The 26,292-nt window shown below is 43.8% G+C and overlaps 1 protein-coding gene across 4 annotated transcripts in view; it reads left to right on the top strand.

Annotated features, from left to right (window-relative positions):
• Positions 1-25,421, top strand: part of marchf7 (membrane-associated ring finger (C3HC4) 7) — a 78,292-nt gene extending 52,871 nt beyond the window's left edge. For all 4 annotated transcript variants that reach the window (XM_085986382.1, XM_085986383.1, XM_085986380.1 and 1 more), the window contains one exon: positions 24,606-25,421. In XM_085986382.1, coding sequence (XP_085842508.1) covers positions 24,606-24,676 — 71 coding nt within the window. In that variant the 3' untranslated portion in view covers positions 24,677-25,421. The remainder of the gene's footprint in view (positions 1-24,605) is intronic.
• Positions 25,422-26,292: the final 871 nt, after the last annotated feature.

Genomic DNA, 26,292 nt, shown 5'->3' with positions numbered 1-26,292 from the left:
TGCTCCGCCATTTAATAAGATCATGGCTGATCTGATCCTAACCGCCAATCTACTATCACAGAACCATCTCCTGAATCTAACAGAATTAGACACACGAAATAGGAGCAGGATCAGGCTACACGGCCCCTGGGCCCGCTCCGCTACCCACAGGGCCATGTCCGATCCGAACCTAGACTCATGTCCAAATTCCTGCCCGCTCCCCGTAACCCTTAATTCCCTTTACTTCTAGGAAACTGTCTATTTCTGTTTTAAATTTATGTAATGTAGCTTCTACAGCTTTTTGGGGCAGCATATTCCATGGACCTACCACCCTCTGAGTGAAGTAGTTCCTCCTCATCTCAGTTTTGAAAGAGCAGCCCCTTATTCTAAGACTATGCCCCCTAGTTCTAGTTTCACCCATCATCGGGAACATCCTCCCCGCATCCACCCGATCCAACCCCTTCACAATCTTATATGTTTCAATAAGATCGCCTCTCATTCTTCTGAACTCCAATGAGTAGAGTCCCAATCTACTCAACCTCTCCTCATATGTCCATCCCCGGGATTAACCGAGTGAACCTTCTTTGTACTGACTCGAGAGCAAGTATGTCCTTTCTTAAGTATGGACACCAAAACTGTATGCAGTATTCCAGGTGCGGTCTCACCAATACCTTGTACAACTGAAGCAATACCTCCCTATTTTTATATTCTATCCCCCTAGCAATGAAAGCCAACATTCCATTGGCCTTCTTAATCACTTGCTGCACCTGCATACTAACCTTTTGAGTTTTGTGCACCAGGACCCCCAGATCCCTTTGTACTTCAGTACTTTCCAGTTTCTTGCCATTAAGATAATAACTTGCTCTACGATTTTTCCTGCCAAAGTGCATAACCTCACACTTTCCAGTATTGTATTCCATCTGCCAAATCTCTGCCCACTTACTTAGCCTGTCTATGTCCCCTTGCAGGTTTTTTATGTCCTCCTCACTCACTACTTTCCCTCCCATCTTCGTATCATCTGCAAACTTTGATATGTTACACTCGGTCCCCTCCTCCAAATCGTTAATATAGATTATAAAGAGTTGGGGATCCAGCACCGACCCCTGCGGAACACCACTAGTTACTGATTGCCAGTCTGAGAATGAACCATTTATCCCAACTCTCTGCCTTCTGTTAGATAGCCAATCCTCTATCCATGCCAGAATATTACCCCCAATCCCGTGATTTTTTATCTTAAGCAATAATCTTTTGTGTGGCACCTTGTCAAATGCCTTTTGGAAGTCTAAATACACTACGTCCACTGGTTCCCCTTTATCCACCCTATATGTTACTTCCTCAAAGAACTCCAGCAAATTTGTCAAACATGACTTCCCCTTCATAAAACCATGCTGACTTTGTCCTATTAAATTATGATTATCCAAATGTCCTGTTACTGTCTCCTTAATAATGGACTCCAAAATTTTACCTACCACAGATGTTAGGCTAACTATAGTTTCCAGCCTTCTGTCTACTGCCCTTTTTAAATAAGGGTGTTACATTAGCAGTTTTCCAGTCTGCCGGGACCTTTGCTGAGTCCAGGGAGTTTTGGAAAATTATTACTAATGCATCCACAATCCCTACCGCCACTTCCCTCAAGACCCTAGGATGTAAGCCATCAGGTCCAGGTGATTTATCCGCCTTGAGTCCCATTATTTTACCGAGTACCACTTCCTTAGTGATTTTGATCGTGTTTAGCTCCTCCCCCCCCCCCCCCCCCCCCCCCTTATAGCCCCCTGTTTGTCCAGTGTTGGGATATTCTTAGTGTCCTCTACTGTAAAGACTGATACAAAATATTCATTCAGTGTTTTTGCCATCTCCATATTTCCCACCATTAATTTCCCGGTCTCATCCTCTAAGGGACCAACATTTACTTTAGCCACCCTTTTTCTTTTTATATAACTATAAAAACTCTTACTATCTGTTTTTATATTTTTTGCTAATTTACTTTCATAATCTATTATCCCTTTCTTAATCAATCTTTTTGTTATTTTTTGCTGTCTTTTAAAGTTTTCCCAATCCTCTCTCCTCCCACTAGATTTGGCTACCTTATATGCCCTTGTTTTTAGTCGAATACTATCCTTAATTTCTTTACTTAGCCACGGATGGCTGTCTTTTCTTTTACACCCTTTTCTTCTCAGTGGAATATATATTTTTTGGAAGTTGTAAAGTAACTCCTTTTAAATGTACACCATTGATCATGTATCGTCTTACCCTTTAATCTATTTTCCCAATCCACTCTACTCAATTCCGCTCTCATACCTTCATAGTCTCCTTTATTCAAGCTTAGCACGCTTGTTTGAGATCCAACCTTCTCGCCCTCTAATTGAATATGGAATTCAACCATGTTATGGTCACTCATTCCAAGGGGATCCTTTACTAGGACATTTTTAATTAATCCTGTCTCGTTACACAGGACCAGATCTAAGGTTGCTTGCCCCCTGGTCGGTTCAGTTACATACTGCTCAAGAAACCCATCCCTAATACACTCAATGAACTCATCCTCAAGGCAGCCCTGCCCAATTTGATTTGTCCAATTAATATGATAGTTAAAATCCCCCATAATTATAGATGTTCCCTTATTACAAGCCTCAACTATTTCCTGATTGATACTCCGTCCAACAGAGTTGCAACTGTTCGGAGGCCTATAGACTACGCCCACTAGTGTTTTTTTCCCCCTTATTATTCCTTATCTCCACCCAAACTGTTTCATTATCCTGATCTTTTGACCCAATATAATTTCTCTGTATTACAGTGATTCCTTCCTTTATTAACATAGCCACCCCACCTCCCCTTCCTTCCTGATTGTTAAATAACCTGGTATGTTTAATTCCCAGGCATTGTCACCCTGCAGCCATATTTCTGTAATGGCCACAAGATCATACCCATATGTAGTTATTTGTGCCATTAACTCGTCTATTTTGTTACGAATGCTACGTGCATTCAGATAGAGAACTTTCAAATATGTTTTGTGACACTTAGTTCCTGCTTTTTGCCCTTTTTATTACTTTACCTTTTACTCCATACCTTCTGCCCCTTCCTGACACGCTCTGGTTTTTAATTTCCCCACTGCTACCTAAGTCTATGACCTTCTCTGTTGTCATTTTTCTTATTTGCTCTCTAGGAACCTTCCCCCCCCCCCCCCCCCCCCCCCACACTAGTTAGTTTAAAGCCCTCTCTACAGCCCTAGTTATATGATCCGCCAGGACTCTAGTCCCAGCACTGGCCAAGTGAAGTCCGTCCCAACGGAACAGCTCCTTCCTGCCCCAGTACTGGTGCCAGTGTCCCAGGAAGCAAAACCCATTTCTCCCACACCAGTCTTTGAGCCACGCATTTAACTCTATAATTTTATTTGTCCTAGCCAAATTCGCTCGTGGCTCGGGTAATAATCCAGAGATTATTACCCTTGAGGTTCTGTTTTTTAATTTGACCCCTAGCTGCTCATACTCCTTTTAACAGAACCGGCTTCCTAGTCCTATCTACGTCATTTGTACCAACATGGACCACGACAACTGGATCCACCCCCTCCCACTGCAAGTTTCTTTCCAGCCCAGAGGAGATGTCCTTAACCCTGGCACCAGGTAGGCAACACAGCCTTCGGGACTCTCGCTCTCGGCTGCAGAGAACTCTATCTATCCCCCTAATAATACTATCCCCTACCACTACAACATTTCTATTTACTCTCCCCTCTTGAATGGCCCCCCGTTCCACGGTGCTGTGGCCAGGTTGCGCATCCTCCCTGCAGTCCCTGCTCCTGTCCCCCACAGGGAGTAAGAACCTCGAACCTGTTGGAGCAGAGCAAGGGCTGCGGCTCCTCCAGCTCTACTTCCTGGATCCCCGTACCTGCCTCACTCGTAGTCACACCGTCCTGTCCCTGACCATGGGCTACATCTGAATTAATTAACTTCATAGGTGTGACCACCTCCTGATACAGAGTCCAGGTACTTGTAAAGAATTTCTCCATTTTATTCTCTCTCGCATTTATTTCTTCATTTTAACCAACGTTCCCTTTTATTCTGAGCATCTAACATATACCCACACAGTATTGCATTCTTTATTAAACCAGTTAATTCTCCCCTCCTTAACGGACAACACATTATGCCCGAAATCATAGAATTCAAGCCTAAAATTAACAACTAACTTCCCACAACACTCTTAATAAAAAATGTAATTTAACTTATTTGATCACTACCTAAGTTAGTAGCTGTTGTAGTATTTTGTACATTGTGTTGAATGAACTATATCCTCCAACTCTCTAAGCATCATCAGGAGGTCTGCTGGTTGACATTTTTAAGAAACTTGCTTTTAGCATGCACTTCCTGTAAAACACTTTTTTATTTCTGTCGCAATTAAAACTTGCCTATCTATTATACTTGTCTCGGTCTTCCTAGCTCTGTCTTTAAGGTAGATTGTACTGTCCTGTGGCCTGTACAAATCTGGCTTCTCAAAACTGGGGTGGGTGATGAATATAATTATAACTGAATTTTCAGGGATTGACGATCTGAAACAAATGAAAACCATAAAGGAAGAACTTGCATTTATATAGTGCCTTTCATGACTTCAGGAAGTCTCGAAGCTTCACAGCTAGTGAATTACTTTTGAAGTGTAGTCACTGTTATAATGTGTGGAAACATGTCAGCTAATTTGTGCACAGCAAGGTCACACAAACAGCAATGAGATAAAAGATCAGTTAAACTGTTGTGATGGTTGAGGGATAAATGTTGGCCAGGGCACTGGGAGAATTTCCCTCTTTGAATAGTGCCGTGGGATCTTTTACATCCACCTGAGAGGACAGACCCTCAGTTTAACGTCTCATCCGAAAGACCGTTGCATTGGAGTGGCAGTCTAGATTCTGTGCTCCAGTCCTGGAGTGTGGCTTGATCTCTCAATCTTCTGATTCAGAGATGAGTGCTACCACTGAACTGAGGTAAATTTTTAGAATTTTCTCAAGTGTGCATGCGTGCTGATTTCTGTCGGGCAGCATTGGGCAAGTAGAATTAGTCCTGGCAACAATGGCTAGGGAGGAGAAGTTATCAACAGGAGTTTCCACTCTTGTGATCCCTGTTGGAAAGTGTGCACGTATGGACATAAAATGGGAATCTGTTTCGGCTATTGTGCCCTCCATGATCACATAGCATGTTGGCAACTACTGTCTAGGCTTGCATAGCCAGGATAACCATTTTAGCTAGGTAATGGATGCTGCTGTTATCTGTGGAACATTACCCCAGTTAGTGCTGCAGAGGAGAAAATTTTAGAGTGAGCAAGAAAAACAAAATCTACTTAAATCAGTTAACCCCAATTTGTGGAATTGGCTCAAATATAATGGCTCAGATTTTGCAGTAGGAATAACAGTGAGGCTATCGACGCTCACCGTTTATTATGGAGTAAATCCGACAACAACTTCCAGCGTCCACACATACGCAGTTAAATGCAGAAATCGGGCTGTCCGATTTGCCCTGCTCCTCCACAAGCTTCGCTACACCAGTACCTCGTCGAAAGACTGCATTAAAACACCTGAAAGACGTAGATTAGCGGTACTTAATCACTAAACATGCCAGAAAAAGTTGAAGCTTGTCCATTCAAGTGTAAGTGAATTTTTAACGGTGTGATAAGTCTTAATTACTACCAAACAACCCCTCTGGCACTGAAAATTAACTTTTACATTTGTGGTGTCTCATTCCTTCAGATTTTTAGTTTTTTTTTTTTTACTTTTTCTTTCTGTCTCTAATCTCTCATAATCCCATCTTTCTTTTCCCCTCTTTTTCTCTATTTTGCTTTCTGTACATTATTTTACATTAAAGTAAATGTTCTAAATTACGCTTCCTGGTTTAGACTCTGGCCGGCATTTTCTGGTGTCTGTGCGGGCGTGATTGGAGGCAGGTCAGGTGGGAAATTTGAAATACCTTTGAGCAAGTCTGAATCCCGCCCCCACACGCCTTTTCCCTTGGATGTGTTTTCCAGCGCGGCAGCGACCCGAATTCAGATCAGACCCTTAATAATCTTTTAACCTTATCTTTCAAATTTCCCTGGATGAGCACTGGAATCACGCAGCTCGCAAACCACGTCTGTGAACCTGAGGCGGAAGTTGAATGGCCATTGATCCAGCTTATTAGTGCACAGCATGAAAAGCAAAATTAAAACTCCCACCTGCCAGCTGATCACTTTCCTAAGGCAGAAGCTGTTGCTGACTGCATTGTCGGCACAGATTTAGCTTTCTAGAGGTTGCAAGTGTTTCCAGCAAAGTCCAGATCCACTGTCACCTCATTGGAACAACCTCACTCACTATTGACAGATTGCTTCTGTCATCTCTACTTGACCTGCCATCTATTCCATCAGCATGGGTGCCGTTTATACTGTCTCACCTTGGTCCTCCGAATCTGACCATGATGAGTCCTAACACCAGCAGCACCAACAAAATCGCCACCAACCTGAAGCTGTGCAGGACTGCACTGTGCCGGAGGCGATACCCCCCAACACAAGGTATACAAGCAGAGGATGAGCTTCCTCAACATGACTGAGCAGCAGTGCCAAAGGAGGCTCAGGCTATCACGCCAGGTCGTCACCGGCATTTGCACATTCCCAAAGCTAGACCTGCAGCCCAGAGGAGCGGGTGGACATACTGTTGGTCACCAGCACCCTCAACTTCTTGGGCTTCTTCCAGGGATCTGCAGCAGACATTCGTGGCATCTCTGTCGGCCACCCACAGATGCATCACACAGGTCACCGATGCCCTCTTTGACAAGTCAGCCAATTCTATCAGCTTTGCCACTAATTAAGCCAGTGTTACTGAGTGGGCGCTGGCTGGCTTCCCATGGGTGCAGGGCGTCATCGACTGCACACTTGGCCACCAGGACACCCCATCGTCAACCGCAAGGGCTTCCACTCCCTCAATGTGCAGCTCATCTGCAACCACAGGAAAATCACCATGCATGTGTGCACCAAATTCCCTGGCAGCTGTCATGACTCAACCTGTGCCAGTCCACCCTCCCTCAGCTCTTCAATCCTCCAAACAGTCTTCCTGGCTGGCTGCTTGGATACGAGGGCTATCCACTGAAGACATGGCTCCTGACACCCTTGAGGAGACCAAGTACTGAGGCCAAGGAGAGATATAATGATAACCACATGTGTCATAGAGCAGACAGTAGGCATGCTGAAAATGCACTTCAGATGCCTTGTCAGATCTGGAGGAGCCCTTCAGTCCGCACCAGCCAGGGTCTCCAGAATCGTTGTGGTCTGCTACGCCCTGCACAACGTAGCACAGCAGTGAGGATTAGCGCTGCATGAGGAGCAAGACACTGAGCTCACAGCTTCTTCGGAGGAGGAGCATCAGCTGGAAGACTAGGTGATGGCGGAGCAGCAGGAGGAACCTGCGGTCCAGATCCCGCCAGCACCCAAGCACATTGCTGCCAGGGATGGGTTTGTCATGGCCAGATTTACTTAACTTTATGCATTACACCCATATGGCTGCTACATGCCGCGCCAGGTTCGCACCACCACACTATAAAGCATCTCTACACTGATCAAGCCATTCCTTTCACACTGACTACTATTGCTGGAGGTAACTTATGCCTCACCATTCACGAAGCCATTTCCAAAGGGGTGCACACATTTGTTCGTGGTGAAAATAAATATTTTTATCTGTGACATCATCGTAACAAAGTTTATAGAAACATTTAATAAAACACAAGTGGCTACCCTTGTGCATCTACTTGTGTTTCATCTTTCCCTTGCGCGTGCTTCTATGAGGCGCTACCCCTGTGGCTTCAGCAAAGGTAGAGCAGCCACGCTCATTTCCCTGCTGCGACTGCATAGACACTTGGTGGACGTCCTCCGGGTCTTGGCGCCTGTGATGGCCCCGCCAATGTCTGGTCCTCCTGCAATTGTGCAGGGGCAGACTCTGCCATTGTGATCCAAGGAGCCATTTGGTCCAAGGAGCCATTTGGGGCTCTGACTGAGGAGGGGGGGGGGGGGGTGGCGCAACTGGGGAGAAGTGTGAATGCTTTGAGAGGAGCCCCCACTTGCATGTCCCCTCTCACCATCATCCCTCTCATGGGCCACCTGCACTTCCCTGCTAGCAAGGAGCTGGAGAGAACCTTGCTGCACAGCAGTGGGGCCATGAGAACTCACTTCTATATTGACATCCCTCTTAGACAGGTCTGCGCTTCTGTCATCTAGTCTCCATAGAGACCATGTGCTCCTGTGAGTGGCGCATTAGCAGCTGCATGCAGGTGGCCATCCTATCCATGGAAGAGCCTACAGTTGCCAGCGCCTGCGACATGGTAGTGCTCATGTTTGGGATGGATGCCTCCATTCTCTGGACATTTGAAGACATCGCAGTGGCAAAACCTGTCAAAGCCTCCTGCCCTTTTTGCTGCACCTCCAGGATTGCCCTCTTTCTGGATGGCCCCCAAAGCTCAGCGTCTGCATGTAGCTGAGCAGAGCTGGGAGCGTCTTGCGCCCTTCAGCCAGGAGCCTCCTCTGCTGTCCCTGATTCCACTATCTGCTCTTGCACACTTGTGACACCAAGTGACAACACTATTCTATCTTACGTGGGACCCACCGAGGTGTGTGTATCTGCGCTGGTGCTGGGTGCGCTTATGACTGCTGACGGTGCGCCCTCAGAGGCTGGAGGCTGCTCTAAGGAGTCGTTGTCCTCTTCCTCCTGTACAGTGAGGGGTTGGGGTGCTCTTGATGAATCTGTGGGAGAGTAAAGAGATGAGTTAGATATGTCATATGAAGACTGGGTACAGATACTATTATGCACATGATGAACATTCACTGCTGTATGAGATATAAATCTGTCACCAGGTTGCTGAGCTGTCCCCCTCTCTCCGTGTCCCACCTCCAGCTGCTTGGCGACACTAGAAACTGCCATGGCAGCCTCCTCTGCTGCTGTTAAGGTGGCCAATGATGGAGTGCCATCTCCGGTGTTCTCCCTCTTCTTGTGGGCTCTCTTTTCCTGCAAGGAGGGAAAGAGAAGGTTGAGTGAGTGATGGAATGAGTGTAAGGAATGGATGGGTTACATCTTTAGAGGAAGACTATGATGGAGTGGGGTGGCAATGCCATGTGGCCTCCTTGTGTGTTGGTATGATTGCATTAGGATGAGGTTGAGTGTGAGGGGTGGTTAGTCAGATGGGGATATGATAATAGAGAGAGGGATGTGTGGATGTGCAAGGTATGTTGGTGTGAGTAAGGATGTGCAGGAGTAGGGTTGGGAAGTCAGTGATGAGGATGTGATGACGGGCACAGCAGGATGAAGTTGAGTGTGGCTTTGCACTCTCCTTTCCTGATCTAATGAGATAATTGAAATGTTTGTGGCACTGCTCCTAGGTCCTCCTGACCACATCCCTGCTGTTGACCTCTTCTGCTATTTGGAGCCAGACTCCTTTGGTCTGCTGGGGAGGTCTCTTCTGCCCATTGGAAGGGAAGAGGATCTCCCTGCATGCTCTGACTCCCTCCAGAGCAAATGGAGGGAGTCATCGGAGAACCTGGGTGCAGCCCTCTGTCTCAGTGCAGTCATGTTTGGCACTCTTTGCAGCAGTCCAATGGTGCAGTGTACTGCATGCACACTCCTAGATGAACCTTCAAATGCAATGTGGCCATGGCTCCTTTAAATATCCCAGCTGAAAACGCTTCAGCGATGATATCAGACCCGCACCATTTAACTGGGCCGAGTAACGTGCAGGGCGGCCTTAATCGGCCCCATTAATGGAAAGTTGATCCCAGGAGTGGGATGGAATGAGGAACTGGGTGGCAACTGCCCACACCAGACCCACCCAGGTACAGAGAATTTCGACCTATGTCTCTAAGGATTCTTTAATCTGATTGGTTAAAGAGACACACTTGCTTGTCCTGTTCATGCTGCCATGCTGAAATGGATCTCTAATTGCCATAAGTTGCCACATAAAAAGCCCACAAATTCTGTGGCCAGCTGTAAGTGTAATGTACAGCAAGCGCTGTTAGTTCGCCACTGACTGCAAAATCCGGGCCAATACCTCTTAACTGACGGATTATTCTGAAAGTATACTCTTGAAATGGCTTGCTAGCTTTTTGTGCAAAATGTAGGCCAGTAACCTGTCCAGTTGATCTCTATGCTCATAATAATATTTATTGGTAAATTAGGTCAGCTAACCAATTTGTTAAATCAGTGGGTTGTCTCATTTATTCACCTCTGGCCTGCATAAGGCCTGCCTTGATCTGGTCCTCCTTTTGATGGTAATGTGGAGGTGGAAAGAATACAGGATGCAGCATTGCATAACTGTTACCATGATCTCAAGGCCTTAATATGATTCTTTGGTTAGTAATTCAAGCAGAGCAGATTGCCATCTGTCTGGATATCATCTGAAGGTTTAAAAATGGGCTTTCTTGTGTTTTGCTTAGAATTTTTAAAATCTAAAACCATAAGTGGTAGGGATTGAATATTTGGAATCTGTTACTTGTACTAGCGTGGGGCCCCAACTAGCAGGATGTTCCCATATTTGTAGGAACTCCGTGAGATTAAAAATTAAATGAGACTTGGGGGCATGTGAACAATATAAGAGACAATCAAATGAAGTATAGAAAATATGAAGGAACAAAAACTATTAGAAAGGCTGAGACAGTATGAAGAATGACTAACCGGTAACAGAATTTTATGAACACCTAAAAAGTAAACATAGTTCAAGAAAAGGTAGGGCCATTTAGAGATGGTAAACCGAGGTATAGTGAATATGGTAATTGTCATTTTGTTTTGGTTTACACAAGAGTATGGTAGTAGCACTGAATGGGGTTAGAAGAGAAGGAGGTGTTGTAATTAGATAAGGTAACTATAGATTAGGAAATAGTACTGAAAAAATTGTTGGAAGTAAAAGTGGGTAAGGCACTGGGCCTTGATTGCATGCATCATGGAATGCTGGAGGAAGTCGGAGGAAGTAGCGGAGGGTTTTGACTACCTTTCAGACATCCTTCAATATGGAAGTTGTGCCAGAGGACTGAAGGGCTTCCAATGTAATGCCTCTCTTTAGAAAGGGAGCAAGTTTAAAAAACGGGTAATTCTCAACCAGTCAGCTTAATATTTGTAAGCATCTAGAGGATGTAAAAAGAGATGAATGTTTATATCTAGAAAAATGTAGGTTAATTAAAGACTGCCAGCATGGATTTTTAAAAGGCAAGTTGTGTCTGACCAGAGTTCTTTTGAGAAAAGAATAGAATGTATTGATAAAAGGAAATTGAATAAATGTGTGGGTTTTCAAAAAGTACCACAGAGGCTTGTTCATAAAATGAAGCCACATGGTATTAAAGGAGTGTGGCAACATGGATTGGAATTTAGTTAAAGGACATAGAGAGAGTCATGGATGTTTTTTGGACTGGAATGATGTAAACGGTGTTGTCCCCAGGGAGCAGTTTGGGGACAAAATACCAAATTTTGCAGGCACAGAATTAGTGAGCATGGTTAACTGACGAGGACTGTATAAACTGCTTCAGGAAGACATATACAGGTTGGTAGATTGGACAGATAGATAACATGAAATGAAATACAAAGAAACGTGAGGTGATTTGGGGAGGCATGCATACTAAATGGTAAAACCTTACAAGGAGTAAAGGAGCGTATAGACTTGGAGTTTCAGATACACAGATCTTTAGGACTGGGACAAGTTGACAAAGCAATTCTTTTTTTTTTTAAAAGACGGGGGGAAAAAAGGTAATCCTAATACATATTGTTGGTTAGGCTGCAGCTAGAATATTGTGGCCTGTTTGGGTGCTTTACTTTAGGAAAGATGTCCAGACCTAGACGAGGGTACAGAAGAGATTCAGTAAGGTGATGAGGATAACATTTTTGAATTATGAGGAGACCAGAAAAACTGGAGCTTTTTTTGTTAGAATAAAAAGTTCAGAAACATGATGATAGAGCTGTTCAAAAACCACAAACTCGTAACCAGAGGGCATACATTTAAAATTATCACCAAAAGAAGGATGGAAGATGTTCAGAATTTTTTTTATGTAGAGGGTTGTTAAGACATGAAATGCCCTAGCAGAAACAGAGCTGAATCTTTTAATAACTTTTAAAAGGAAAATGGATAAATATTTGAAAGAATTTTTTTTTTTTTTTTTTTTTTTTATAAAAGGTAGAGCTGGGGGGGGCGGTTAAGGAGGGGAATGGGAGTAAGTAAAACATGTTTTTCAGTGACCAGGCAAAGTGGGCAGAAAGGCCTCCTGTGCTGTAAAATTATGATTCTATGAGCTCTGGCATTGGTGGGTCTGTCAGCTCATATTATGGTGTGCAGTTGAATATTCCAGCTGTTCCACAAGATTGCTTAAAATGGGCCTTTTTTTTTGCACAACCTAAAGGCATTGCTGGTGGGTAATAGTCAGATAGGTTTACAATGTAGACAGCAGTGGTGCCCCCAGGGGTCGGTGTTGGGACCACTGCCCTTTTTTGATATTAATGACCTGGACTTTGGTATACAGGGCATCATTTCAAAGTTTGTTGATGACTTGAGACTTGGAAAAGTACAGTAGTAAACAGTGAAGACAATAATAAATGACTTCAGGACATAGACAGACTGGTGAAATGGCAAACACATGGCAGATGAAATTTAACAGAGAAGTGTGAAGTGATTTATTTTGGTAGCAAGAATGAGAGGCAATATAAACTAAATGGTACAATTTTAAAGGGGGTGCAGGAACAGAGACCTGGGGGTGTACTTGCACAGGTCTTTGAAGATGGCAGGGCAAGTTGAGAAGGCTGTTAAAAAGGCATACGGGATCCTTGGCTTTATTAATCGAGGCAGAATAGAGTACAAAAGAGAAAGGAAGTTATGCTAAATCTTTATAAAACACTGGTTAGGCCCCAGCTGGAGTATTGCGGCCAATTCTGGGCACCACACGTTTGAGAGGATGTCAGAGCCTTGGAGGGTGCAGAGAAGATTTACTAGAATGGTGATGAAAGACTTCAGTTACATGGAGAAACCTGGGGTTGTTCTCCTTTTAGAGCAGAGAAGGTTAAAGGGAGATTTCATCGAATCATAGAATGGTTACAACACAGAAAAAGGCCATTCGGCCTGTCGAGCCAGTGCCAACTCTCAGCTAGTCCCACTCTCCTGCCCTTTCCTTGTAGCCCTGCAAATTTCTTTCCTTCGGATATTTATCCAACTCCCTTTTGAAAGATAAGATTGAGACTGCCTCCACCACCCTTTCGGGCAGTGCATTCCAGATCTTAACCACTCGCTGTGTTTTTTTTTAAAAAAAAGAAAAAAAAAGTTTTTCCTTGCATCGTCTTTGGTTCTTTTGCCAATCACCTTAAATCTGTGTCCTCTGGTTCTCGACCCTTCTGCCAATAGGAACAGTTTCACTATCTTCTCGATCCAGACCCCTCATGATTTTGAACACCTCTATCAAATCGCCTCTCAATCTTCTCTGCTCCAAGGAGAACGACCGCATGCTTCTCCAGTCTATCAACGTAACTGAAGTCCCTCATTCCTGGAATCATTCTTGTAAATCTTTGCACCTTCTGCAAGGCCTTCACATCCTTCCTAAAGTGTGGTGCCCAGAATTGGACACAGTACTCCAGTTGGGGCCGAACCAGTGTTTCATACAGGTTCATCATAATTTCCACACTTTTATACTCTATACCTCTATTCATGAAGCCCAGGATCCTGTAAGCCTTTTTAACTGCTTTGTCAACCTGCCCTGCCACCTTCAACGATTTGTGCACACTAACCCCTAGGTCTCTCTGTTTGTGCACCACCTTTAGGGTTGTACCATTTAGTTTATATGTTCTCTCCTCATTCTTTCTACCAAAATATATCACTTTGCACTTCTCTGCGTTAAATTTCATCTGCCACGTGTCCACCCATTTCACCAGCCTGTCTATCTTCCTGAAGTCTATCACTCTCCTCTTCACTGTACTTCCAAGTTTTGTGTCATCTGCAAATTTTGAAATTGTGCCCTGTACACCCATGTCCAAGTCATTAATATATATACTGTATCGAGAAAAGCAGTGGTCCTAGAACCGACCCCTGTATGCCTTCCTCCAGTCCGAAAAACAACCATTCACCACTACTCTGTTTCCTGTCACTTAGCCAATTTCGTATCCATGCTGCCGTTGTCCCTTTTATTCCATGGGTTTCAACTTTGATGGCAAGCCTATTATGTGGCACTTTGTCATAGAAACATAGAAGATAGGAGCAGGAGTAGGCCATTCGGCCCCTTGAGCCTGCTCCGCCATTCAATGAGATCATGGCTGATAATCCAAATTCAGTACCCTGTCCCTGCCTTCTCCCCATATCCCTTGATCCCTTTAGCCTTAAGAAATATATCTAACTCCTTCCTGAATATATTTAATGAATTGGCCTCAACTGCCTTCTGTGGTAGAGAATTCCACAGGTTCACCACTCTTTGGGTGAAGAAATTCCTCCTCATCTCTGTCCTAAATGGCTTACCCCTTATCCTTAGACTGTGACCCCTGGTTCTGGACTCCCCGGCCATCGGGAACATCCTTCCTGCATCAAGTCTGTCTAGCCCTGTTAGAATTGTATAAATTTGAATGAGATCCCCTCTCATTCTTCTAAACTCCAGCGAGTATAAGCCCAATCGACCCAATCTCCCCTCATACGTCATTCCTGCCATCCCAGGTATCAGTCTGGAGAATCTTCGGTGCACTCCCTCCATGGCAAGAACATCCTTCCTCAGATAAGGCGACCAAAACTGCACACTATACTCAAGGTGTGGTCCCACCAAGGCCCTGTACAACTGCAGCAAGACATCCTTGTTCCTGTACTCACACCCTCTTGCTACGAAGGCCAACATACCATTTGCCTTCTTAACCGCCTGCATGTTTACCTTCAGCGACTGGTGCACAAGGACACCCAGGTCTCGTTGCACTTCCCCTTCTCCCAATCTATAGCCGTTCAGATAATAATCTGCCTTCCTGTTTTGCCACCAAAGTGGCTAACCTTGCATTTATCCACATATTGCATCTGCCCAATCACTCAACCTGTCCAAATCATATTGGAGTTTCTCTGCATCCTCCTCACAGCACACACGCCCACCCAGCTTTGTGTCATCTGCAAACTTGGAGATATTACATCTAGTTCCCTCGTCTAGATCATTAATATATATTGTGAATAGCTGGGGTCCTAGGACCGATCCCTGCGGTACCCCACTAGTCACTGCCCACCACTCGGAAAAAGACCCATTTATTCCAACTCTGCTTTTTGTCTGCCAACCAGTTCTCTATCCAAGTCAGTACCTTGCCCCCAATCCCATGTGCCTTAACTTTACACGCTAATCTCTTATGCGGGACCTTCTCAAAAGCCTTCTGAAAGTCCAAATACACCACATCCACTGGTTCTCCCTTATCTATTCTACCAGTTACATCCTCAAAAAATTCCAGTAGATTAGTCAAGCACGATTTACCTTTTGTAAATCCATGTTGACTTTGTCCGATCCGGTCACTGTTTTCCAAGTGCTCTGCTGTTACATCTTTTATAATGGACTCTAGCATTTTCCCCACTACCGATGTCAGGCTTACGGTCTATAATTCCCCGTTTTCTCTCTACCACCTTTTTTGAATAGTGGCGTTATATCAGCTACCCTCCAATCCATGGGAACTGTTCCAGAGTCTATAGAATTTTGGAAGATGACCAGCAATGCATCTACTATTTCTGGGGCCACTTCCTTACGTACCCTAGGATGTAGATTATCAGGCCCTGGGGATTTATTGGCCTTCAATCCCGTCAATTTCCCTAACACCATTTCCCTACAAATACTGATTTCATTCAGTTCCTCCCTCTCATTAGACCCTATGTTCCCCAACATCTCTGGGAGGTTATTTGTGTCCTCCTTTGTGAAGACAGAACCAAAGTATGTATTTAATTGGTCTGCCATTTCTTTGTGCTCCATTATAAATTCACCTGATTCTGATTGCAAGGGACCGACGCTTGACTTCACCAATCTTTTTCTCTTCACATATCTATAGAAGCTTTTACAGTCAGTTTTTATGTTCCCTGAAAGCTTACTCTCATACTCTCTTTTCACCTTCTTAATTAATCCCTTTGTCCTCCTTTGTTGAATCCTAAACTCCCAATCCTCAGGTTTGCTGCTTTTTCTGGCCAATTTATATGTCCTCTCCTTGGATCTTATGCTAGCCCTAATTTCCCTTGTTAGCCACGGTTGATTCACCTTTTTTATTTATTTTTATGCCAAACCGGGATGAACAAATTCTGTAGTTCATCCATGCAATCTTTAAATGTTTGCCATTGCCTATCCACCGTCAACCCTTGGAGTAACATTCCCTAATCAATCCTACCCAACTTGCACCTCATACCATCGTCGAACGCCTTTTGGAAAACCATGTATGCTATGTGGTGTATGTGCCTTTAAGAGCCCCAGGTGTGTGTAATGCTGGTAATTGCCACTTGGGCTATATAAGCCTGTGTATTGTGTATATCCTTTAGAACCCCCCCCCCCCCAGACTTGCTTAGTAAATACCTATGCACCAACTCCTGTCTTCAGTGTCTTTATCTACACATGGACACTACAGTGGCGACGAAGTGGAAACGGACTTGCCTGCAATTCGGCAGCACCTCAAGAACATCGATTCCTCCGGCGTCCAGAAGACTCAAGGAAGTAAGAGAAACTGTGGTTTCACCAGCTGGCCAAGCTGGTGGCAGGTACTGCGCTAATCCTTCCTGGGCGTCAGGCTGGGGCTCCAGCGGCGGGCTCTACCGCTGAGACAGGCAGCGAAATCGGAGGCAAGCAATAACGGACTGGGAGGGAGCACTCGGGAGACGGCCGGCGCGGCAAGCAGGTCAGCGTTCCGACCTCCGGCGGGAACGAGTCTCCAACAGTGAATAAACGGAAACTGCAGTAAAACAGCGTTGTTATCGGCAGGAAAGCGCGGGAAGCGCCATATCTTTTCTGACATGCCTAAATCTGGTAATATTGATGCTTTTGATAGCGAAATAGAGGATTGGACCACATACGTGGAAAGAGTAGAGGTATATTGCACTGCAAATGGAATAGAAGATGAAAAAAAAAGCTTCAGTACTTCTGAACTTAATGGGCGCGAAGACATACGGGCTGTTACGAAACTTAATCACTCCAGCCAAACCAAAGGACAAGAATTTTAAAGAAATTGTTGATACCCTGCAGGAGCACTTAAACCCAACACTGCTGCTGATAGCAGAACGATTCAAGTTCTTCAAGAGAAATCAACACAAGAATGAAAGTAACGCTGATTACCGAACCGAATTAAGAAAGCTATCAAAGTACTGCCAATTCGGGGCAGGACTATCGGATTATCTTCGAGACAAATTCGTTTGCGGTCTCTTAAGTGAAGGAACACAAAAAAGACTGCTTTCTGAAAAAGATTTAACATTGGACAAAGCTTTCAGTATGGCTGTATCATACGAAGCAGTAGCAAAAGGAGCTGCAGAGATACAACAAAAGACACAGGACTTCGGCACCCATGAAATGAGACAGGGGTTCGGAAGATGTTATCGCTGCAGCAGATCCACCCATAACCAGAGGGACTGCTGGTTGAAGGACAAAGCATGCAGGCAATGCGGGAAGATTGGACACATTGCACGGGTATGCCAATCTGGACAAAATAAATCCACTGACCGAAAACAAAAAATCAATAAAGAAAAGTACAGGAAGGTACAAATGATGACAGACAGTAGCTCCGAAGAGCGATAGCGACTCCGGAAACAAGAGACTAAGCTGTCTCAAATTACATAATGTACTTGCCAAAGAGGATTACCAAACCATTTGGGTTACCCTCACAATAGCAGGGTCCCCAGTTAAAATGGAGCTAGATACAGGATCAACTCTAACCGTAATAAATCGACGAGATTACGAGAGGCTAATTTCGCATATACCTCTAAAAGACACATCCATTATCTTAAAAACATATACGGGGCAGAAAGTATACCCCAAAGGAAAAATAAGGGTGCCTGTTGTATACAACAGCAAAGAAATACAAAAGTTGTATTTGTACATGCTACAAGATGGTGGTCCACCGTTGTTGGGACGCGAATGGATCAGGAAGATACGTTTAGACTGGCACTCCATTCAGGCACTGACGGTGACCAGTAAGGAAAAAAACAATGATGACATCATACCTGAACGATTAAAAGACATCTTGGCCAACGCCAAAGAAGTGTTTCAAGAGAAACTAGGAATCTTGAAAGGCATCACCACCTCAATAAAAGTGGAAGATGCAGCAATTCCCAATTTTTTTAAGGCAAGACCGGTGCCATACGCAATATGTCCAGCAGTCGAGGCAGAGCTGGAGAATTTGGAAAAAGCAGGCGTATTATCCAAAATAGATTGGAGCGAATGGGCAACACCCATCGTTCCAGTCATGAAAAAAGCATTGAAAAATAACTCTGAAGAACAGAGAAAAATTCGCATCTGTGGTGACTTCAAGGTGACTGTAAACCCGGTCCTTCACACAGTACAGTACCCTCTTCCGAGGATAGAAGATATTTTCGCCTCACTATTCGGAGGGAAACTTTTCACCAAAATTGACTTGGCACAGGCATATCTACAGATGGAGGTTGAGGAGGCCTCTAAAAAGTATCTCACGATAAACACACACAAAGGCCTGTACCAGTACAATCGACTGGTTTTTGGAGTAGCATCAGCTCCAGCTATCTGGTAAAGAGCTATGGAGCAAGTCCTGCAAGGATTCCGGGGACTCAATGCTACCTCGACGACATCCTTATAACAGGAGAAAACGACAACGAGCACCTTGCCAATTTGGAGCAGGTGCTCACTAGGCTGAAAGAACGGGGCCTATGAGCAAATCGCCCCAATTGCTTTTTTTTTTTCCCCCAAAATCAAGTATTAATTATGTGGCCACATAATTAATAAGGAAGGGTTGCATAAGTCACCTGAAAAAATTGAAGCAGTTATAAAAGCCCCAGCACCTGAATGTTTCACAATTAAGGTCATTCCTGGGATTAATAAATTATTATCATAAATTTTTACCGAACTTATCAACTCTTCTACACCCTCTTAATGAACTTCTACAGACAGGAGTGATTTGGAAATGGAACGAAGACTGTAAACGTGCCTTCCATAAATGTAAAGACTTAATCACATCCGAAGAAGTTTTGGCTCATTACAACCCATCACTACCAATCAGACTGGCGTGCGATGCATCCCCTTACGGCATAGGAGCAGTATTATCCCATAAATTCCCTGATGGCTCAGAACGGCCGATAGCTTTTGCGTCACGCTCATTAAACTCAGCTGAGCGTAACTATGCCCAAATAGACAGGGAAGTCTTGAGGGAAGTAGCAGTAGGGATTGTGGATGCATTGGTTATAATTTTCCAAAACTCACTGGACTCAGCAAAGGTCCCGGCAGATTGGAAAACTGCTAATGTAACACCCTTATTTAAAAAGGGTAGTAGGCAGAAGGCTGGAAACTATAGACCTGTTAGCCTAACATCTGTGGTTGGTAAAATGTTAGAGTCCATTATTAAGGAGACAGTAACGGGACATTTGGATAAACATAATTTAATAGGGCAAACTCAGCATGGTTTCATGAAGGGGAAGTCATGTTTAACAAATTTGCTTGAGTTTTTTGAGGAAGTAACATACAGGGTGGATAAAGGGGAACCAGTGGACGTAGTGTATTTAGACTTCCAAAAGGCATTTGACAAGGTGCCACACAAGATTATTGCTCAAGATAAAAAATTACGGGATTGGGGGTAATATTCTGGCATGGGTGGAGGATTGGCTCTCGAACAGAAAGCAGAGAGTTGGGATAAATGGTTCGTTCTCGGATTGGCAACCAGTAACTAGTGGTGTTCCGCAGGGGTCAGTGCTGGGTCCCCAACTCTTTACAATCTATATTAACGATTTGGAGGAGGGGACCGAGTGTAACATATCAAAGTTTGCAGATGATACAAAGATGGGACGGAAAGTAGTGAGTGAGGAGGACATAAAAAACCTGCAAAGGGACATAGACAGGCTAAGTAAGTGGGCAGAGATTTGGCAGATGGAATACAATACTGGAAAGTGTGAGGTTATGCACTTTGGCAGGAAAAATCATAGAGCAAGTTATTATCTTAATGGCAAGAAACTGGAAAGTACTGTAGTACAAAGGGATCTGGGGGTCCTGGTGCACGAAACTCAAAAAGTTAGTATGCAGGTGCAGCAAGTGATTAAGAAGGCCAATGGAATGTTGGCTTTTATTGCTAGGGGGTTGGAATATAAAAACAGGGAGGTATTGCTGCAGTTGTACAAGGTATTGGTGAGGCCGCACCTGGAATACTGCATACAGTTTTGGTGTCCATACTTAAGAAAAGACATACTTGCTCTCGAGTCAGTACAAAGAAGGTTCACTCGGTTAATCCCGGGGATGAGGGGGTGGTCATATGAGGAGAGGTTGAGTAGATTGGGACTCTACTCATTGGAGTTCAGAAGAATGAGAGGCGATCTTATTGAAACATATAAGATTGTGAAGGGGCTTGATCGGGTGGATGCGGTGAGGATGTTCCCAATGATGGGTGAAACTAGAACTAGGGGGCATAATCTTAAAATAAGGGGCTGCTCATTCAAAACTGATGAGGAGAAACTTCTTCACTCAGAGGGTGGTCGGTTTGTGGAATTTGCTGCCCCAGAAAGCTGTGGAAGCTACATCATTAAATAAATTTAAAACAGAAATAGATAGTTTCCTAGAAGTAAAGGGAATTAAGGGTTACGGGGAGCGGGCAGGAAATTGGACATGAGTCTAGGTTCGGAATGGTCATGGCCCTGTGGGTAGTGGAGTGGGCCCAGGGGCCGTGTAGCCTTGTTCTGCTCCTACTGTGTTCTAATTCTGTGTTAGATTTCAGGAGATGGTTTTATTCCTGTTCCTGGCTGGGGTGGAGATCGCCTTTACAGAAGGTAAGTACTGTAGAAAATATAGGGACAGAGTGATCTCCTGGAAGAATTTCGATCGCCTAGATGGGTCGGAGAGGAATTTCCCAGATTTTTTTTCTTCCAAATTGGCCATTGGGTCTTTATCTGGTTTTTCGCCTCTCCCGGGAGATCACATGGGTTCGGGTGGATGCAGAGTGATAGAAGATTTGAGGTTAGGATCAGATCAGCCATGATCTTATTGAATGGTGGAGCAGGCTCGAGGGGCCGATTGGCCTACTCCTGCTCCTATTTCTTATGTTCTTATGAAGCACTCAGCCTGGTGTGGGGAGTGAAGAAATTCAACCATTACCTACACAAACAAAAATTTACCTTGTTGACTGACCAACCCCTCATCTCCATATTCAACCCTAAAAAAGGTGTTCCCATTATGACAGCACAAAGGCTACAGAGGTGGTCCCTTTTTCTAGGGGCACACCAATACAACATAGAATACAAAGGGTCAAAACAGCATGGGAATGCTGACGGTTTATCGCGCCTACCGTTGCCAACAATAGACGAGGCACCTACAGTAGACCCAGTAGAGATATTCCACTCTACCATAGTGGAATGTCTACCAGTGACAAATTCTGCCATTGAAAGGGAGACAAGAAATGACCCGACTCTCTCTCGGGTCTACGATTTAACAGTGAAGGGATGGCCAGCACATGGCGAACCACTGTTGCCAGCATTCTCGCAAAGAAGAGAACAGCTGTCAGTGTGCCGAGGAACCTTGATGATGTGTGGATCCAGAGTGGTGATTCCACCCAAACTCCAGGATAAAGTGCTAAAGGAGCTTCACGAGGGGCATCTGGGTGGAGTGAAAATGAAGAACCTAGCTAGGGTGTTTCTATGGTGGCCAGGTATCGATGGAGACATCGAAGACATGACCAAGAGCTGCCTAGGATGCCAGAAGGTCCAAAACGCTCCACCACAGGCCCCTCTACATCCATGGGAGTGGCCCTCATCTCCCTGGCAAAGGGTGCACATCGACTTTGCTGGTCCATTTATGGGCTCAATGTTCTTAATCGCGGTTGATGCACACTCCAAGTGGCCGGAGGTAATAAAGATGTCCTCCACCACCACGGAAAAAACCATCACAGTATTAAGGACCATATTTGCCTGGAATGGGCTGCCGGAACAGATATGTTCTGATAATGGACCGCAATTTGTGTCCGAAGAATTCAGAAAGTTCTTAAAGAACAATGGGGTAAAGCATTACACGTCCGCCCCATACCATCCCGCCACCAATGGATTGGCTGAAAGGTTTGTCCAGACCTTCAAGAAGGCCATAAAGGCCATGGGTAATGAAGACATAAAACTTCAGCACAAGGTGGATAACTTCTTATTCGCATACAGGAATGCAACACATATGGTTACCAACCAAACTCCCGCCATGATGTTGTTCAATAGAAACCTAAGATGCCGGCTGGATTTGGTCAAGCCCAACATCCGAAGGAACGTGGAGAACCGGCAGTTTCAAGGCATGAATGAAAGGCCAACTAGGGCCTTCCAGATAGGCCAACAGGTTTTGGCCCGGGACTACCATACCGAGAAATGGCAGCCTGGAACTATCTGGACACGACTAGGACCACTGATGTATACCGTGGACATCGGAGAAAGCATAATAAGGCGCCATGCTGACCAAATCATAAAGTCATCCAAAAAGGGACAACCTACACCACCACTCTCTACATCTAACGATGAAGTAGAGATACCCATATCTACCTCCAATCCGGTGATACTGGAACCCGATGAACCCGACACTGGCATTCAAGCCGAATCAGCCTTGCCAGAAGAACCTACTACACCACCAGAAACTACTACACCCCCGAGGCGTTATCCGGACCGAGTCAGGAAGCCTCCTGAGAGACTAACTTATAATTAATTAATTACAGCAATGTATATTATTTTGCATATAACATGTCATTAATAATTACTTAAAATATGATGTACTGGTTAGCTAAAAGGGGAGGAATTGTGGTGTATGTGCCTTTAAGAGCAATGGTGGTGTATGTGCCTTTAAGAGCCCCAGGTGTGCGTAATGCTGGTAATTGCCACTTGGGCTATATAAGCCTGTGTATTGTGTATATCCTTTAGAAAACCCCCCCCCCCCACAGACTTGCTTAGTAAATACCTATGAACCAACTCCTGTCTTCAGTGTCTTTATCTACACACGGACACTACATGCTACGTCAACCGCATTACCCTCATCAACCCTCTGTTACCTCATCAAAAACCTCGATCAAGTTGGTTAAACACAATTTGCCTTTAACAAATCCATGTTGGCTTTCCTTAATTAATCCACACATATTTGTTGGAGTTGTTCAAAATCTTGAAGGGTTTTGTTAGAGTAAATAAGAAACCACTTTCCAGTGGCAGAAGGGTCGGTAACCAGAGGACACAGATTTACAGTAATTGGCAAAAGAACCAACGGTGACATGGGGAGGTGGGTGTGTAATTTGCACGTAGTTAAGATCTGGAATGCGCTGCCTGAAAAGGTGGTGGAAGCAGCTTCAATAATAACTTTCAAAAGGGAATTGGATAAATACTTGGAAGGTGAAAAATTTGCAGGGCTAAGGGAAAAGAGCAGGGGAGTGGAACTAATTGCTGGCTCTTTAACGAACTATGCAAAGGCACAATGGGCTGATAGGCCTCCTTCTGTATCATTCTATGATTTTATGTAATAGTAGCATTAAGATAGTGAATGGAGTGGATAATGTACCAAGTAGCGGGTGCCCTATGTTGGCACATGAATATGCTAATCGGGGTCTCTGCCAAATTTGCCAGGAAGTGTGTGGAACATGCTCCATTCAGTTTTTCCTTGTCTACGTGGCCGAACCAGTGATTCTAAAGCGAATACTTGAGGCCACCAAAGAACACGTAAGTTTCTTAGTTTTTGCTTCAAAATGGCGCCAGGAGGTGCATCAGTGCTCTTCCTAGCTCCACAGCAATATGGCAGGCCATTGCCAGCCTGCGACTGCCCCCCCTCCTCCCCCAGGACTTGCCTGTGGACTGGATTGACATCTGAGCTGAAGGACCTGACAAGCGAACTGCATAAGGCTACCCAATGAATGCCTGCAGCTCACTGGTTTTATGGAAATGAGGCCTGAGGCCCAGTTTGGAGCAGGACTCAGACTCCTGCCTTTGAGCACAGTTCCTGGTGTACAAATAGTTTCTCAGCCCTTGTGTCTTTATTACTGAGATTCATCTTTGACTTTGCAGGAAACTAATTTTATAAACCGCCTACTTTGTAGACAAATACAATGGAATGGCAAACCTGCTTCAGCAATTTGGAAACATTTGACATTTGGGTGTTTTTTTACCTGTCCGAAGATGGGTTTAAAAAGTAGTTACTTGGTCATCAGGTTGATTTGTTGCCTGTGTTGCAACTAGAATCTTGCCTTGGCTTCAGGAATATTGATGGGGAAAATATCTGCAAAGTAGCTACCTCTTTGCCACAGCACTGCACCAACCGTGACTATCCTAGTTAGTATCTCCTTTTCATAGACCATGGAGATAAGTACATTTCTTCAAATTTGGTCCAACTAACTGCAACTACTTGCTAATCTTAGCAGGAATTTAAATTGGCCACTGAAATGTTTTTTTTAAAGTAACTTCGCTGAGGCATTCTTAAGCCTTTTACATGTGTACCAAACTACTTTTTGAAAAAATTCATATTTTAAATCTTCGCAGCTACAGATGAAGATTCCGAAGATGAACAGGATAGCTTTGACAGCAGTAGAACACTGGGAGACTCTGCTTAATGGACTCTTGCGATGGGGTTTGCATGGTACAAATGGAACCAGTGAAGAAAGCCCCTGTAGTCTTTATTCAAAGGGCAAAACATATTCATATTTCAATTTTGCTTTTGCTATAAATTGCTAGTGGAACATCATCAAAGAATAGATACTGAAACCTTAGTGCAGTTTTTCAATTTTGTGCCTATAGAGAAATGATTTACATGCTTTATAATTTGATAAAATAACATTTAAGCAAAGCTTTTTATTTTATAACCGTTGGCATTAGGAACTAAGGAGAAAGGCAAGACATTGTATGTGTATATAATCTACTTTTCACTTGTAATATTTTCTGTCCTGGAGTGAATGTGGACATCTAAAGTCTTGCATCACATTGCAGGTCTGAATTGCTTTATTAATTAAATTTAGGCCGAAGAAATTTGTGAACCCAGAATTTGCAGGAGATGCAAGAACCACAGGTTATCAGATTTCATTAGAAAATTCTATATTTAAATGGCTATTTTTCTGCAAGTATGTTTCCTGTCATGAGTACATAGAACCATACCTGTCAAATTAAGATCTTGCTGCAATTAAGATAAATTTATTGGTCAGACTTTAATGTTGGGACAGTATTCCAATGGCAAATGATGTTCAAATGAAATGCATTAAATCTTACGAAATCCAGGCAAAATCGCCTGCCTTATCAAATTATATATGTGGTGACTTAAGTTGCAGTTTTCTTATTATTAAAGGTACTAAGCTTAAAAAAAAATGAATTTTCTTGTTACATTTTTGGCTTTTATAACTTTTATTTTGAGAATGCAATTGCAAAATACTGTTCAATTTCTAAACTGAATTCTTTTATAGTTACATTGCTACACCTAGTATCTTCAACACAATGCAAAATATTTAAATTTATGAAGTAAATAAAAAGGATTTTTTGGTGTGGGGAAGAATTTTTATTTATAAGATCACAAGATAATTATGGATGAAGAAGACTATTCAGCCCATCTTAGTTCATCCGGGGGAACTCTGCTCTGCTACTCTGCTCTCCCTTTTTCAAAAAAAAATATGGGTTTAAATAAAATCCAGGATCATCAATAAATACGAAAACAAAACTGTTACTTGGTTACATGGTGTACAAAGTAGCATAACACAAGTACAAATACAACTGCATTTTTGTTTTGTACTGGTTATAAATTGTGACCATAGCCTGTCGCTGAATTAGAAGCAAACAATGCAGATGCTGTAAATCTGAAATACGAAGAGAAAATGCTGGAAACATTCAGCAGGCCCGGCAGCATCCGTGGGGGGAAAAAAGCAAGGTACGGTTAATATTTCGGGTCTGTGGCTTCTGACGTAAGATCATTGACTATAAATGTTAACCCTACCTTCCTCTCTCTACATATGTTGCCTAACCTGCTGAGTGTTTCCAGTGTTTGCTCTCTTATTTTAGGTGAATTCGTATTTAGCTTAAGGATTGAACATTTTTGGTTTATGGAATGAAATAAATCATTTGTTGAGAATTTTTTTTTATATAACTTTTTAAAATAAGACTGGCTTTCTTTTTAGGGCTACAAACTGAGGCTGGCATTTGGAGCTGGAACCCAAGTTGTAATACCTGTTCATGTAGTACTAGTTCA

This window comes from Somniosus microcephalus, chromosome 4, assembly GCF_052327205.1.
Source record: "Somniosus microcephalus isolate GS21.2 chromosome 4, FLI_Smic_1.0, whole genome shotgun sequence".
In the NCBI taxonomy this organism is placed as follows: Eukaryota; Metazoa; Chordata; class Chondrichthyes; order Squaliformes; family Somniosidae; genus Somniosus; species Somniosus microcephalus.
Note: the sequence above shows the minus strand (reverse complement) of the source record. Positions and strands in the feature narration are given on the sequence as shown.